This window comes from Monodon monoceros, unplaced genomic scaffold, assembly GCF_005190385.1.
Source record: "Monodon monoceros isolate NGI ecotype Baffin Bay Population unplaced genomic scaffold, NGI_Narwhal_1 Super_Scaffold_8, whole genome shotgun sequence".
Taxonomy (NCBI): Eukaryota; Metazoa; Chordata; class Mammalia; order Artiodactyla; family Monodontidae; genus Monodon; species Monodon monoceros.
This window is the reverse complement of record NW_021703785.1, coordinates 10,237,927-10,254,616: the sequence shown is the minus strand read 5'-3', so window position 1 is coordinate 10,254,616 and position 16,690 is coordinate 10,237,927. Positions and strand designations below refer to the sequence as shown.

At 48.6% G+C, this 16,690-nt stretch overlaps 2 protein-coding genes across 5 annotated transcripts in view; one reads left to right on the top strand and one right to left on the bottom strand.

Moving 5' to 3' along the window:
• PCCA (propionyl-CoA carboxylase subunit alpha) overlaps positions 1–3,527 on the top strand; it is a 353,831-nt gene extending 350,304 nt beyond the window's left edge. The window contains exons 24-26 of one of the 4 annotated variants that reach the window (XR_003791702.1): positions 1,284–2,119; positions 2,333–2,470; positions 3,437–3,527. Coding sequence is in view for 1 of the 4 variants with exons in the window: in XM_029210010.1 (XP_029065843.1) it covers positions 1,284–1,352 (69 nt within the window). In the remaining 3 variants the exon portion in view is untranslated. The other 3 variants (XR_003791703.1, XR_003791701.1, XM_029210010.1) reach the window with 3 other exon arrangements.
• GGACT (gamma-glutamylamine cyclotransferase) lies at positions 3,475–13,849 on the bottom strand. The gene is given in 4 exon segments (XM_029210012.1): positions 3,475–3,969; positions 3,971–4,087; positions 4,090–4,135; positions 13,431–13,849. Coding segments are annotated over 4 exon segments (672 nt in total). The 5' UTR covers positions 13,481–13,849; the 3' UTR covers positions 3,475–3,510.
• Positions 13,850–16,690: the final 2,841 nt, after the last annotated feature.

Here is a 16,690-nt window from a genome sequence, read left to right as displayed (position 1 = left end):
AGCACTTGGCCTTGTTTGGGGGCCCAGAATATACATCAGATGCACCAGCGGCCCGTGTGCTGGACTGAGGCACTGACGCCAAAGTGAACATGGCCTTAGCTCCCTCCCCGTCTGCGTGGTCTGTGTCCTCGGGGCCTGGGTCTCCTGGGGAGGCCCTGGTGCTGTCAGGGTGGTGATGGGCTCTGGGTGAACTTGCACATTGGCCCTGCCCCACAGGGCGGGGAGGACCGGGCCCCTGAGCCTGGGGCTGGCAGTTTTTGCTTTGAGAGGCCAGTTTTCCTCCCGGGGGCCCGTTCACAGTGGAAGCAGGTCCTCCATTCTGGAGTCGCAGCATCATGACAGATACATCCTGTAAAAACACCGGCGGCTTCAGATCATAAAAAGCGGCCACTTCAGTGCAAATAGCTCCTGTGGAACGAGGCCTTTCAAGTGTCACTGCACAGCTTCTCTTGGTCCCGAGAGACCCCGGGTTGGAACTCTAGGGGAGAAGGCCCTTCTCGCTGCTGCTGGCTCATGGCAGAGACGCGGGGACACAGGCCAGGGCACCCAACCCCAGGTCTCTCCACTTTTCCTGTTTGCCACTTGCCCAGACGGTCAGTTAACTTCCAACCCATCATCATTCATCTTCATGCCCCAGCAAGAACTTCCAAGTCAAATGACTGTCTCTAGTTTTAAAAGTGAACACAAATTTGGGAAAGCAAAAGTTGACTAAAATGGGGAGAAATCAGTGGAGTGAAAGGGCACGGAGGCAGCGTCACGGCAGCCCAGTGCCTGCCCCGCGTCGCGCCGCCAAGAGCAGCGCTCGTTCTCTGAGGAATTTCATTTCCCTTCAGAAGGAGGCTTCTGGTCAGGCTAGGGAATTTCTCCTGTTAATTAGTACCTGTTTTGACTCTTGTGTAATTGTGAGTGGGTTTGTCTGTTTAACACTAAGTACACCATTAACTCTCCCGGGTGTGGAGACTCATCCAGCATAATCACTGCCAGCTGAGACCCCCGAGGGCACCCTGTGCAAAGGACAGCACAGATGCCCTGCGACCAGCAGCTTTTAGGACCGACAAAGATAAGGAGGGGAACGTGGCGACTCACAGCTCACGGCGGCAGCGAGGACATCCCTGTGCTCGAGGTCCCCTGTGATGGACACCCTACCTCCAAATGTTCTGTCTGTGCTCCAAAGCCCGCCAGGCTCTCCCTTCATTTCCAGAAATGGATGACGAGATTGCTTCCTCCTGGTCTAGTTAATAATTCTTACTCTCCCCCCCCCCCGCTTTTTTTTTTTATTCAAGGTGAAATCGGTGCATTGTAAAGCTGGAGACACAGTTGGAGAAGGAGATCTGCTAGTGGAACTGGAATGAAGTATTTATAGCCTTTCAGTCATCACCCGATTTAATTAGCCATTCGTATTATTGTCCTTTCACACTCAATTTATTCAAGCGTTTTGCAGGAACACCCCTGTGTAGCAGATTTTACATGGTCATATTTATTCCACATATAGTCAAGACCAACATTCTGCCAAAAAATCACCAATGGAAATTTTTATTGATATAAATACTTGTACATAAGATTTGTACTTCTGGGCTTCCCTGGTGGCGCAGTGGCTGAGAGTCCGCCTGCCGATGCAGGGGACGCGGGTTCATGCCCCGGTCTGGGAAGATCCCACATGCCGCGGAGCGGCTGGGCCCGTGAGCCATGGCCGCTGAGCCTGCGCGTCCGGAGCCTGTGCTCCGCAGCGGGAGAGGCCACAACAGTGAGAGGCCCGCGTACTGCAAAAAAAAAAAAAAAAAAGATTTGTACTTCTGCTGTGAGATTTCCTAGTGTCATAATTAAATCAATAAAACTGAACATTTGTCTAAATATTAGTTTGCCCTTTTTTTTGAATGAAGACAATGTACATAAGAGGCTATGGGCTGTGCCAGTAGACTTTAAATACTAGTGTTTCATCAGGATCCTAAATCCCAGTTCTTGGCCCTCAGTTTCGTTGTTAGCATTTGCCACTTTGTAACCTGATGACCTGCTTCATCCTGCTTGAGGACCTAACTCCTGCTTCTGGTCGTTCATAACCTCCCGAAGCCCAGACAGCACAGATGATGGTCCTGGAAATCCCTCCTGTGTGGCTCTAACGGTGAGTGTGGACCCCGAGTCCCCAGGGGCGACCCCCTTCCCCGTCCCAGGGCACCGGCGTGGGTACCACTCGGGGCTCCCCTGGCCCAGTGGTGGTGGGCGGGGCTGCCACAGCTCATCAGCTGACACCCATACTCGCCTTTCTGTGTTTTTGTGAAGCAAGTTTCCAATTAAGAAAAAAGGGCTAAAAATCACGGTCATGCTTTTGTGCCAGATGCAGTTACAGATCACAGTCTACCGTTAAGTTGAAGGGTGAGTGAGCTCTCCCAGTGGAGAATGAGCTTAACTCAGGACCAGCCGCTGCGTTTTCACCTGGCTCTGAAATTCGCAGAATACATTTCGTACTTTGCCGGTAAGGAAGCAGAGGCAGAGTCCTACGCTGATTTGACTCTAACCCTGACAGATTATCGGATGGAGGTGGGTAGTAATTGGTACTTCGTGCCTTGCTAAAATTATTTTAGGTGCTGTTTGTATTTGGAAGCGAAGCTTTCTGTCAGGCCTGAAAAACAGATGACTAATGTGTTGGTTCTTCTCCAAAAGGCCCGCCCCCAAACGCTGCTCACTTGTGGGGGCAGGGACCGCGCCTTGCCCTGCGCTCCCGTGAGCTTCCGTCTGAAACTGGGGTGTTCAGCTGCTCTGCCAGCAAGTGGGCACTTGCTATTTTGCCAGATGAGAATGAAAAGAACCTTCTACCAAATAAGGAGACTTAAAAAGAGGGCCAACAATAGCACCGATACTTTTATATTTGATTTCCCAAAACATCTAGTTTAACCTTAAATGATCTTTAATAATCTCTGTAATAAGCCTGATCTGAAAATTATGAAGAATGATGTTATATATATTCAGAAGTACTCTAAAATACAGCGTGTTTTTCTTGAGGTTCTTTTATTACATTGAGACGTCTAAAATCAACTTTAAAAAAATTTCTCAGTGCTACAGGTCAGACAGAACTGATAGAGCAGGGCTGTTAAAATCTAGCTGCCACACAAAGTCTTTATATTCATTTTAAATGTTATCTTCAAACTAAAGCAAAGCAAAGGAAAAAACAAAAACCAACATAATAAGAAAAGCATAACATGAGTTTTCAAAATGTCATTTAGGGGAATTAAAATCCTGAGTTTTTCTCATCCAGTACGTTCAAGCCCATGATGCTCTTTAAGCAGCAAGCAATAAAGCAGCATCAGCAAGACAGATTTCAGGAAACAGTCTTGTTATTCAGCCATGTCAAAATTATTTGGGAAATCGGCTGCCCCCCCCACCCCCCATAGAGATTTATAAATGTTTGTTTCAAAGGGTGTTCTCGGGCTTTTGCATTCAGTGAGTGCGGACCAGCGAGGCCGTCTTCCAACCACCAGGCTCTCGGTCCTCGGGCGGCCGCTCCCCTCGCACTTCTCATCTGCTTTCCCGTGGACTGTAGCGAAGCCCGTGCTCCCCCTGTGAGTCGTAATCGTCATGGTACGGGAGGTGGACCCACTCGGGCGGGTAGGTGGCCGTGCTGTACACGAAGCACTGTAGGGTCCCGCCCTCCCCCTCAACAGCGACTGTCACCCGGGTGCGCTGGTACATGTCCGGGCAGCCTTCGAACTCGTCCAGAAAGCGCAGCATCTGCTCGTCCACGGCGTAGACCTCCCCAGCCACTCGGCGCCCCTGGCCCGGCAGGTTCAGCAGCCGTGGGATGTTGCACTGCCCCGCGATCACCAGCGGGTACGGTTCGACCGTGCGACCCCAGCCCCGGAAGGCCGCGCGACCATGGGCGCTCTCCAGCAGGACCCAGTGGTTGGGCTGGCCCGTCTTCAGGGTCCCGTACACGAACATGTGGGCCATGCAGCCGGGAGCTGCGAGCGAGCGAGCGAGGACAGACGCACAGGTCCCGCGCGGCGGGGAAACGGGTGGCCTCGCCCCGGGCCTCCACTCCCGACCAGACACCCTTCCCAGGCAGGGTTCCAGGACCTTCCAAGACAGGGTTCCAGGAAGAGCGACTCGTGTCAGATGATGCAGCCTGTCGTGGCGGCAAGCCCTGTAGAAGTGCGGTTTTGTAGAGCAGTTAGTTTTCAATCTCTTTAAGAGGACTTTAAACAGTAAATATTACAGAAAAGTAAAAATAACGATAAGCAAATAGAAACACACACACACACATATATATATATATATATACACACACGTGTATATTTATATACATGAATAATCACCTGTCATCGGCTACCAAAGAGAATTCCGGTTTCAGCACTAAATTTACATTCTGGCCCTGGCAAGACGCAGCAAAACGTTAGCTGCACCTTTCTGTGTTCCTTCCTTCTTCAAGGTCCTAGAGGGTGACACTGCCTCCCTGTGACTCAGCCCAGCGACCGACCATGGCTCCAGTGAGAGAGAAGGTAAATATTTACCCCCCTTCATGGGTCTGGGCCACAGATTATTACATAACCGACCAAAGTGATTTGTGTAACAGTGACTCAAACAAAAATGGAAACGAAAAGTTATGTATGGGCCCCTCTTCCAAGCCTGGCATCTAGCTGCCCCCCTTGCCCCCAGCCCTTCAGACACTGAGGGACATGGCCCCGGTGTGCCAAGCGGGCTCTGCCGCCAGTTACATGGCCAAGTGGCCCTTGGAGAAGTCACACTTAACTCACAGGACTCGACTTTCTTCCCAGCAAACAGGCTGGTCTGGGGGTCTGGGCCTCGCCCCACCTCCTCAGGGCGTCCAGGGAGGATGGGTGGTGTCCAGAGGCCATCACAGCTGCCCTCTTGGGCCGACCCTTCCTCTCTGCCACCTTGGTCTCAGCCGCCAGCCTTCAGCAGGACAGAGACGGGATGGGAGCTCTCGTTGTAGTGACTGACCGCAGAGGAAGGGCAGACCGGAGTGGTGGGCCTTAAGCGGCGGCTGCCCAGGTATGCAAGTCAAGCTGTGAATGAGGAGAGCCTGGACTCGGAGGTGCAGGGGCCGAGGAGGCGGCAGGCCCACTGCTGCTGCGGGAGGGCGTGCCTGGGAGGATGGAGAGACGGAGGGGGGGGGCCTAGGGCGGGCGGGAGCCCAGCCAGCCCCGCCTTCCCTCTCCCACACTTGCATCCGCCTTCCAGCATGTTCTGGCAATAACAACTCCAGGTCAAAGTGGGATGCACGGCTCCCACCCTTGCCGGGACCATCCCCTAGAACCCTGGTGGGCCTGCTGCCTGGTCCCTCCGGCCTGTCCCCGTGCAGCCCCCAGGGGCCTGGCCGCACACTCTCCAGGGCTAAGCCTGTTGGGGCCTGTGGCCGTGAGCCCTTGCCTCCCTTCCCAGGTGACACCCTCCCTGAGCGGCACCCACCACAGCCCTCTGTCACCCCGTTTGGCTCTCTTCGTGGCGCATGTTCTCTAAACCACTCCTTGCCTTGTTCGCTACCAGAACGTGAAGAGTTGAGAGCGCAGCGAAACCGCCCAGTCCCTCAAGGCCGAGTCTCGGGTCGGTGAGGACTGAGGCCGCACAGTTGGGCCGGGGCCAGACCAGTTGACACTGGAGGTATCGCACTGCTCGTCACTCCTGATCGCTGGTGCTCTCATGTCCCCGCCCTTTGATTAGATTTTAAAGCAACACGTGTCCGTAAGATAAAGTCAAGTAACTTTACAAGGAAAATAAAATCCCTACCCATTCCCACTCCCTTGAAGAGACCTGTTTAAGGCCCTGAACTGTTGTTGCATTTGGTATTTGTCTCCACGTTGTTGGTTATACCACTGCTTCCCGATGTTTTAAATTGTCTGCCTTCCTACCCAAAGCAGGTGAGCACAGCGGTTTAAAGCACAGACTTTAGAACCAACTTCCCTGGGTTGAAATCCTGGCTCTGCCACTTATTAGCTGTGTGACTTTAGGCAAACAACTTAACGTCTCTGTGCCCTGGCTTCCTGGACTGTCAGAGGAGGCAGACAGCCACCTGCCTGGAGGACTGCTGTGGTGGTGCAGGAGTTGACACCCGGGCCGGTCCCGCCCACTCGGTAAGGCTGCGTCAGACGTTCCTGCTGTAGAGCCTGGCGCCTGCCTCTCGCCCCACATTCCTCCAATAGGCTCACATCACAATTTGTGGTCAAATCCATATTCAGTTCAGCATTGAGACTATGTAGACACTGCTCTCAGATAAGGCACATAGTGTACTATGATTAATTTCCTTTCTTGGACAACTTCTTGTTTTTTTTGGAATTGAAAATTGCTTCGGCCTTTTTTCCTTTTTTGAGCTTTGCTCCAGTTCCTCTGACAGCCCTCCGGCCTCATGTTTTCTGAAGGCGCCTGAGGAACCCTTTTGTCCCTGACCCCCCGCGGCTTCCCTTCCTCCTGGGAGCTGTGGCTCCCAGCTGCCCTCCTGCTCCAGCCTGGTCTGCGGTGCATCCCACGCTTCTCCCAGAGCCCTGTCCCTGCGTCCCACGGCCCCTTCTTGGTTGACTCCCTCATTTTACTGAAGCTCGTTCTTTCCCAACCTCAATTAACAGTGTAACTAGGTAAGATTTCTCACTGCTTTCTTCCAGAATTTTGAAGTCGTTTCTTGTCTTCTGATGCTCCCGTTCATGCTGAGACGTCCAGGGCCATTGGGACCCACAACCATTTGTACGGGACTCAGGTTCTTCTCTGGAGGCTCCTAGGGGCTTCTTTTCGCCCTTGGATTGTGAGGTTCTATAATAAGGAGTCTCCATGTGGGATTTTTTCATTCATTGTGCCAGAAACTTCCATCTGAAGACTGATTATCTTGGGTCTTAGGAATTTTCTTCCCTCTCCTTCCTTTCTCTTTCTGGGTCTCCAGAACTCAGATGTTGCATATCCTGGATTAATCTCCCAATTTTCTTTTTGTAGTCTATTATCTTCCAGCACTTCTATTATTTTGAAAAATATTTTTGCCACCATATTTATTTCCAAGATCTTTTTCCTGTTCCCTCATTTCGTTAGCATCCAGTTCTTTCTCAGCATAATCCCATCTCTCCTCATCATGAATTTGGAGGGGTTTTAAGTTTTTATCTTTCCCAGTATTGCCTCTACTTCTCCTAAATTCCTCTCTTCTCCTTGTTTTATGTTTCTTTAAGAGGTTTTCTTCAAGCATCTCAGTATCCTTGGCTGGCCTTTCATGTGGAAAGTGGGACACCATGCAGGAAGCTGTGTGTGAGGGGGAGCCTGTCGACTGGCCAGCCTGGCGTGAGGGCTGGATAATGGAATCCACAGGAATGTGGACTCCTCTCCCTCCCCATCTTTCTTTAGGGTGCCTCTCGCCTGCACCCTCGGCTGGGCCTGGTCCTCCCGACACCAGACTTCCCGCTAAGCCTCTCCCGACAGTAACCCACCCTTGCCCTGCTGGGCAGAGGGACGGTCGGGGTCTCTGCTTCCTGCTCAGACGGCCCCCTCCTCCTTTTCCACCCCTCACCCCGCCCTCACACGACTACAGGGCGGCAGTGGGAGCTTCCCTGGCATCCGGGGCGCTGCTGGCGGGCTCCCCAGCAGGGATTTAGGTTTCCGGTGTCTCGAGGCTGCTGAGTCAGCCAGCGCTCATCTATCTTCCAGAATCTCGTTGCCCTCTCCCATCTGTTGTCTTCATGGGTCACGGGGAGTGGCCTTTAGGGACAGAGCGGGGATAAAGGAGCCTGTTCCTCGCACCACTGCACCACTGGGCCTTCCCTCACGGGGCCCCCGGCTCGGCCACTGTGTCCTTCTGGAGGCTCGACGCGGGACAGGAAGCAGCAGTGCCTCGGGAGCTGCTTGCTTAGACGGGTGGTGAGAAGAGTTCACTAGGGTACCGGTGACGGGAGTGTGTCGCCAAGAGAAAGCCAGTAATGTAGCAACTCTGGGGACCAGAGAGGCTGGTGACGGCCAGTTTACACTCCCACCTACAGTGCACAAGGGTTCCAATTTCTCCACATCCCCACTGGTACTTATTTCCTCCCTTCCTCCCTTCTCTCTCTCTCTTTTTTTATAGTGGCCATCCTAAAGGGTGTGGGGTGGTATTTCACTGTGGGTTTTTTAAAATTTTTTTATTGGAGTATAGTTGATTAACAATGTGTTAGTTTCAGGTGTATAGCAAAGTGATTCAGTTATACATATTCATATATTCATTCTTTTTCAGATTCTTTACCCATATTGGTTATTACAGAATATTGAGGACAGTTCCCTGTGCTATACAGTAGGTCCTTGTTGGTTATCTATTTTATATATAGTAGTGTATGTTAATCCCGAACTCCTAATTTACCCCCCCCATGTTTCCCCTTGGTAACCATAATGTTTTTGAAATCTGTGAGTCTTTTTCTGTTTTGTAAATAAGTTCATTTGTATCATTTTTTTAAATGAGAGTCCACATGAGTGATATTATGTATGTCTCTTTCTGATTTACTTCACTGAGTATGATCATCTCTTGGTCCATCCATGTTGCTGCAAATGGCATTATTTTGTTCTTTTTTATGGCTGAGTGATATTCCATTGTATATATGTACCACATCTTCTTTATCCATTCATCTGTTGTGGACATTCAGGTTGCTCCCATGTCCTGGCAATTGTAAATAGTGCTGCAGTGAACACTGGGGTGCATGGATCTTTTCGAATTATGGTTTTCTCAGGGTATACGCCCAGGAGTGGGATTGCTGGGTCATATAGTAGTTCTATTTTTAGCTTTTAAGGAACCTCCATACTGTTCTCCATAGTGGTTCTACCAATTTACATTCCTGCCAACAGTGTAAGGGGGGTTCCCTTTTCTCTACACCCTCTCCAGCATTTATTTGTAGACTTTTTGATGATGGACATTCTGACCTGTGTGAGGTGGTACCCCATAATAGTTTTGATTTGCATTTCTGTGATTACCGACGTTGAGCATCATTTCATGTGCTTTTTGGCCACGTGTATGTCTCCTTTTGAGTGTCTATTTAGGTCTTCTGCCCATTTTTTGATCGGGTGGTTTGTTTTTTTGATATTGAGCTGCATGAGCTGTTGTATTTTTTGTTGTTGTTGTTGTTTTGTGGTACACGGGCCTTTCACTGCTGTGGCCTCTCCCACTGCAGAGCAACAGGCTCCAGACGCGCAGGCCCAGCGGCCATGGCCCACGGGCACAGCTGCTCCACGGCATGTGGGATCCTCCCGGACCGGGGCACGAACCCATGTCCCCTGCATCGGCAGGCGGACCCTCAACCACTGCGCCACCAGGGAAGCCCAAGCTGTTGTATATTTTGGAGATTAATTCCCTTGTTGGTCACTTCGTTTGCAAATATTTTCTCCCATGCTGTGGGCTGTCTTTTCATTTTGTTTCATTGTGAGTCTTAATTTGCATTTCTGTAATGATTAGTGATGTTGAACATCTTTTCATGTTGGCCATTGCATATCTTCTTTGGAGAAATGTCTCTTCAAGTCCTTTGCCTGTTTTTCCTTTTGTTGTTGTTTTATTTATTTTGGTTGTGCTGGGTCTTAGTTGCAGCAGGCAGGGCTCCTTAGTTGCGGCTCACCGGCTCCTTCAGTTGCGGCTCACTGGCTCCTTAGCTGTGGCATGCAAACTCTTAGTTGTGGCATGCATGTGGGATCTAGTTCCCTGACCAGGGCTAGAACCCATGTCCCCTGCATTGGGAGGAGGATTCTTAACCACTGCACCACCAGGGAAGCCCTGGTGCCTGTTTCTTAATCAGACTTTTTTTCTTTGTTGAGTTACTGGAGTTCTCTGTATCTTTTGGATATTAACCTCTTATTAGATATATGATTTGCAAATATTTTCTCCCATTTCATAGGTTGAGGTCACCTTTTTACTCTGTTGTGTTTTTTGCTGCACAGAAGTTTTAAATTTTGACGTCACCCAATTCTTGCTTTTATTGCCTGTCATTCTGGTGTCATAGCCAAGAAACCCTTGCCAAGCCCAGTGTCATGAAGCTTTTGCCCTGTGTCTTCTCCTAAGAATTTTATAGTTTTAGCTCTTATGTTGAGCACTTTTATCCATGTTGAGTTAATCTTTGTATACAGTGTAAAGTAAGGGCCCACCTTCATTCTTTTGCATATAAATATCTAGTGTTCCAGTTGTTGAAAAGACCATCTGTTCCCTGTTGGTCTTTCCACCTTTGTCAAAAATCATTTGACCATATATCTAAGGATTTATTTCTGGGTTATTTCTGCATTCTCTATTGTGTTCAGTTGATCTACATATCTGTCTTAATGTCAATATCATGCTGTTTTGATTGCTGTAGCTTTGCAGTATGTTTTAAAATCAGGACATATGAGACCTCCAACTTTATTGTTTTTTATTTTTTCCTCAAGATTGCTCTGCTCACTTGGGGTCCCTTGAAATTCCGTATGAATTTCAGGATGGGTTTTGTTTTTTTTTTCCTGAAAGAAAAACACTGTTGGGAATTTTGACAAGAATAGCATTAAATCTGTTTAGGTGGTACTGACATCCTAACAATATTAAGTCTTCCAATCCATGAAGAGGTCTTTCTATTTAATTTCAACAATGTTTTGTAGTTTTCAGTGTACAAGTCTTTCATCTCCTTGGTTAAGTTTCCTAAGTATTTTATTCTTTTTGATGTTATTGTAAGTGGAATTGTTTAAAAAACTTTTTTTGGATTGTTCATCATTAATGTACTGAAATGCAACTGATTTTTGTACACTGATTTTGTACCCTGCAACTTTGCTGAATTCATTTACTAGTTTTAATAGTTTTCTTGTAGAAATGTTAGGATTTTCTACATAAGATCATGTGAACAGACAGAATCCTACTTCTTCCTTTCCAACTTGGATGTCTTTTATTACTTTTTCTTGCCTGATTGTCCACGTGTAACTTTTATCACTATAATAATTTTTATCACTATATTGAATAAAAGTGGTAGCAAACACCCCTATCTATAAAGCTTTTTCACCATTAAGTGTGATGTTAGCTATGGGCTTGTCATATACAGCCTTTATTAGGCTGAGGTAATTTCCTTCTATTCCTAGTTTAAGTGTTTTACCATGAAGTGGTGTTGAATCTTGTCAAATGATTTTCTGTATCAATTGAGATGATAGTTTTTTTTTTTCCTTCATTCTGTTAAAGTAGTGTACTATAGGGCTTCCCTGGGGGCGCAGTGGTTGAGAGTCTGCCTGCCGATGCAGGGGACACAGGTTCATGCCCCGGTCTGGGAGGATCCCACATGCTGTGGAGTGGCTGGGCCCGTGAGCCATGGCTGCTGAGCCTACGCGTCCGGAGCCTGTGCTCCACAGCAGGAGAGGCCACAGCAGTGAGAGGCCTGCGTACTGCAAAAAAAAAAAAAAAAAAGCAGTAGTGTACTATATTGACTGATTTTCATATGTTGAACCATCCTTGCATTCCAAGAATAAATCCCCCTTGGTCATGGTATATAATCCTTTTAATGTATTATTGAATTCTCTTTGCTAGTATTTTGTTTAGAATTTTTGCATCAATCTTTGTCAGAGATATTAGTCTGTACTTTTCTTATAGTGTCGTCTTCTGGCTTCGGTTATCAGAGTTGTGCTGGCCTCATTGAATGAGTTTGGAAGTGTTTCCCTCCTTTTAAATTTTTGGGAAGAGTTTGAGGAGAACTCATGCTGATTCTCTTTACATGTTTGGTAGACTTCACCAGTGAAGCCATCTGGTTCTGGAATTTTCATTGTGGAGAGACTTTTGATTACTGAGTCAATCTTCTTACTAGTTATAGGTCTGTTCAGATTTTCGATTTCATCATGATTCAGTCTTAGTATGTGTTTCTAGGAATTTATCCATTTCATTTAGGTTACCAATTTGTTGCCATACAATTGTTCACAGTATTCTCTTACAATCCTTTATATTTTTGTAAAATGGGTTTTAATGTTCTTGCTTTCATTTTTGATTTTAGTTATTTGCATCTTCTCTTTTTTCTTAGTTAATCTAGTTAAAAAGTTTGTTGCTCTTTTAAGAAAATCAACTCCTCGTTTCATTGATTTTTCTCTATTCACCTCTGTTCTCATCTGTATTATTTCCTTCCTCTGCTAGCTTTGGGTTTAGTTTTTCTTTTTCACGTTCCTTATCGCCCTATACTCCTGTTCCTTGTACGTCGTGTTCAGCTGATTTCCAAGGGCTGCTGTGAAGGTCACAGCCATCAGAATATGTGAAAAGACTATTGCATTGGCCAGATCCGCTCAGACCACAGCCAGGGCTAACTCAAAATACGCCTGTGATTCACTCAGGCCAGAAACAAACACACTGGGCCCCTCCTGACACACACCTCTGGGCCAGGCTACGAGAGGGCAGCACTGCCACTGCAGAAGAGAATGCTACCTTCTGAGGCTCATACATTACAGTCTGTCTTCCACCCCATTCTCCTCCTGCCATGTAGTAGTTCCTTCCACGGCAATGGGTTATGGTTGGAGTCTTGAATAAAATGCAAGTACTTGATTCAATAAATAACGGATAGAAACAGCTGTAGGTGAGCCATTTGGGCTTTTCCAGAGCAACCTGAAGAGTGCCCATCAGGAGCACTTGCATCTCTGCTTTAATGTGAAGTAGATGCTCCCAGGTAGGCCTGTTCTAGGACACTGATGGTCAGGTCAGGCCAGCCCCTGCAGGGAACATCATTGGGCTGGATGGCCATTAAAGGGCACAGTGCACACATGGCAAGTGTAAAGAAGAAGGACACTGTGGTACAATGACAGGCCTGAATCAAATTCCCACCTCCACCACCTAACAAACAACTGTGGGTCTCTAGGAACGTTATTTAAACTCTCTGAACTTCTATGCCTGTTCTTTAAAACTGCATTCATCCTGCCTCCCTAAGAGCTAATCACTACTGACTGCCAACTGTGGGCCAGGCCTCAGGACCCGATGAAGGTTAATTAATTCCCTTTTCCCCTTGACCCTGTTCCTGCCTAAGTTCTCCACCCCAACTCCTTCCTTTATAAAGATCTTATATATATCTACTAGCTTATATTCTTCTCAAGGAATCCCCTTATAAATAAAACAGAAAAGAACATTCTACATAATAAATGGGAGAGGGAATCAAGCCGTATCAAGCATTAGTTGTGGCCTTCATTTTTCAGAGCCAAAGCAAATACCTGGGCAGGTGATTGATATTACATAGAAATGATCACGGTTAAGCCACAGGGTGTTGATTCCAAGTCTGTAGAAAATCAGTTCAGTAACTTTCTTCCAAAGATAGCTTATTTCCATTAAAAAAACCCCAAAAACCTGGCAATAAAAATTTAAACTTTTCTAGGAAATAATGTAGCCTCATAGAATGATCAAATTATAGTTTTCTACATTTTATCTACTGAATTTTATCCTTTATAATATTAGTTTGAGAATACTACTTATGTAATAGAAAACTAATATTCTGCATTTCTGGCTCCTTTCACAAGAAAAACATCATTACCTTTCTGATTGTGTTTTGAACAAACACAGATCCTTCAGGAAGAGCCTCATCCCTGTGGGGACTGAGAAAGGATCAGAGTTAAGCACTGAAACAAGCAATTAATTCCCATTAGAGGATTAAGGCACTCATGTTCACTTTGAGTCAGAAAAATGAATTGTGAATAAAATCATGTACAACCAAGAGGTTACTTGTCAAAGTTAATAAATTAGATAACTGGAGGGCAAAGTGGAAAGCACAGAAGTTGAGTGGCCATATGAGCACTGGCGAGGAAACTGGTTTTTGTATTCAAAACTGGGTTTTGAATTCACTGGACAAGATCCACCATCTCAAGATGCTGTAGCAACGTGGGATGGGGGGGGGTACAGTTTCTGCCACATGGTGCTGTCTTTAATAGGTGCATTCCATGAAGAGAAAGCCTAAAGGCGTTTCCACCCTATTATGTCACCACCCCCCATGCACAGATTTCCCTATAATATCATTAATAAAAGACTCTATGGAAGAGACATACAAGATATATTAACATTCAACTTGATGCATTTTACTTTTGGGTTTTAGAACTGATTCTAAATGAACTCAAGCAATGCCTTTGCAAGCAACTTTCCTGATTGGGAGGCCCTGCTGTGATCAGGACTTAGTCACCCTCCCCTTGGGAGTCACCCTCCCCTTGGGAGTCTTAAAGCCCAAAAGCTGAACCCTTGTCTCAAACCCAACTAGTTAGGAATAATGTGGACATCCAGGGGTCAGCCCAGAGGTGGAAGAGGCTCAGAGAGAGTCTCAAGAAGTTTTATTTCAGCAAAATTTGGTTAGTTTAACATTGTCAATATTTAAGAAAACAAAAACACTCATGGAAATGTCCATCTGGCCTGGCACTGCTTGAAATGCCTCTGTCACTTATTCAGCAGTTTTCTTACTGAAACACAGTCCATCTAGAGTTTCATATTTCATCGCTGAAGCAGAAATTGAAAGTCATTATGAGTCCTTCGCATAATTATTGGGGTTTTCCTGCTTAATATTTTTTCTTAGCCACCTGGTGGCAAGAGTGTAAAAGGCAGGACTTAATTTTAGAGTTTAATCTGCTAGTTTACAAATTAACTGTTGCACACACTGGGACCATATTTAGAAACACACACACATACCAGCTGCCAAAGGATTTAAATGGACACCAGCTTCTATCGTGAAAACAACCTTTAAAAATGAAAAAAGGTGTCTCCACAAAAATACTCATCCTGTATTAACATTTAATGACAGGAGGAAATGCTAGACAGCTGGAAATGATGACATACAGATTTTACTGTTTTCTCTAAGTGATAAATCCTTAAGCCGTGAACACTGCCTGCCTGCTGTAGAGGTCAGACTGTGCTAGAAAAGACAGGTGAAACGACCGGCTTCGGTCGCACCAAGTTACAGCTCTGCCACTCGCCCCTGTCTGGAGGCCCAGCAGCCCCACATCTCTGCCTCCCCGCCTGCCTGCTGTATAAGTAGCTTTACTCGTTCAACATTGTGTGTCAAAGTTGACTCCCACCAAACCTGTGATGGCCCCTGTCACAGCGAGGACCAGCTTCAGCGAAGCCACGTGCTGCCCCGGGCCTCGTGTGGCCACAGGCCCGGGCATGGCCTCAGCCGACGTTACTCAGGGCTGCCGAACGTCGGTAAAAGGCACGTGTGATGTGTGCTCGTTTCTCCTTGTATAGGAACTGCTGTCCCTTCCTACTGTAACGTTCCTGTCCCCGGAGAGACGCCTGAGTGTCTGCTATAGTTACACGGTCATTCTTCAGAGGTTTCTAGGGCTGTAGGAAACAGGTGAAAAAACAAGCCGCCTCGACCTCTGCCCTGGAGCTCGGTCAGCCTCTCCCGGGCCGGGCGTTGCCAGGGAGGCCGCGCGTCCTGCGGCCGCTTTGATGCTCCCCCCTCGCACTTCTTTGCAACAGCTGCCAGGGCTTCCTGCCCACCGCCCCGCTGGGGACCCCAGAAACGTGTATGGCAGGACACCCTTCTGACGTGAGCCCAGCAGCCCGGGCGACGCAGTGCCTCTGAAATCCAGAGGCTGGGTCCACACTCGCAGTCTCCCCAGACTCCGAGCCTTCGCGGGTCCGTGAGGACAAGCGGCGCGTCCCGGTCCTGATGCCCCACGGGGCCTCCGAGTGCTGCCTGGCAACCGTCCCGCGGGCTTTTACGCTTTGCCCACGACAGAAATTCTTAGAAGAAAAAAAACTTTTAATGCCACACCATTTTAAAGGCCACTGTGTTGCCATCTTTTAAACATACAGCGACCACTAGGGAGATGTGATGGTCGGCCGCCGCCAGGCGCACTCTGAGGTCCGTCAGGAGCAGCTGGACGGGCCTGGCGCCGTCGGGAAAGGGCCGCAGGGGACGGTGGGATGCGGAGCGGGCGGCTGCAGCGGAGGCGCTGCCCGCGGCGGGCTCCCAGGCACCGGGAGGCGCAGCCGGGGGAGCACCGCTCGTGTCCTGGCGAGTCGGACCCCCGGAACAGTCCTCATCACCAAGAGCCCACCTTCCCAGTGGGCGCGGCTTCAGGCTCAGAGGGGAAAATATGAATAATGCCACCCCCAGGACTGAGAGCATTTTTACCATGCTAGATGCTTCGCTTACGCTAACACTCAAAGCGAGATCGCCTCACTCCCCACCGCTGTCCAGTTTACAGACGGGGAAACTAGGGGATGAAACGCGATGTACACAGATGGCCAGGCTGAAGACCTGCTTTCACGCCCCTCCCTGCCCTGCAGGGGCTCCGCCAGCTCCAGGAGGAGGTGTCCTCTCCTGCCTCCTGCGCAGACGCAGAACAGGAACAGCTCCCAGCCCCCGAAGGGCCCCCGGCAGCCATGGCCCGGGAACGCCCCCCACCAGGTTCCATTTCCATCCTCGTCCCTAAGGTGCCCGCAGGTGTTCCGCAGGCGCGGAGCACACACCAGGGTAGCCTGCCCGGGGAATGTGCACCCAGAAGCGGTCCCTATCCCAGGACAGTTAGCAGTCGTATCTGGACGTGTGTTGCGTAAGTGATGAGGGCTCGAGCGCCTACTAGCCACCAGAGGAGGTCCGTGCAGCCCCAGCGGCTCACCGTGTCCCCCACGACCCAGAAGCACAGGATCCCGGCGGACCCACAACCGGTGGGACCAGCAAGACTCAGCGAGGCCGAGGCGCGAGCTACATCGACACCTGGCGCAGCCGGGAGAGGCCACCTTTCCATTCCAAGCAGAACCGGCTCTGAACGCAGGAAGGACGCAACAACGGCGTTCACAGAA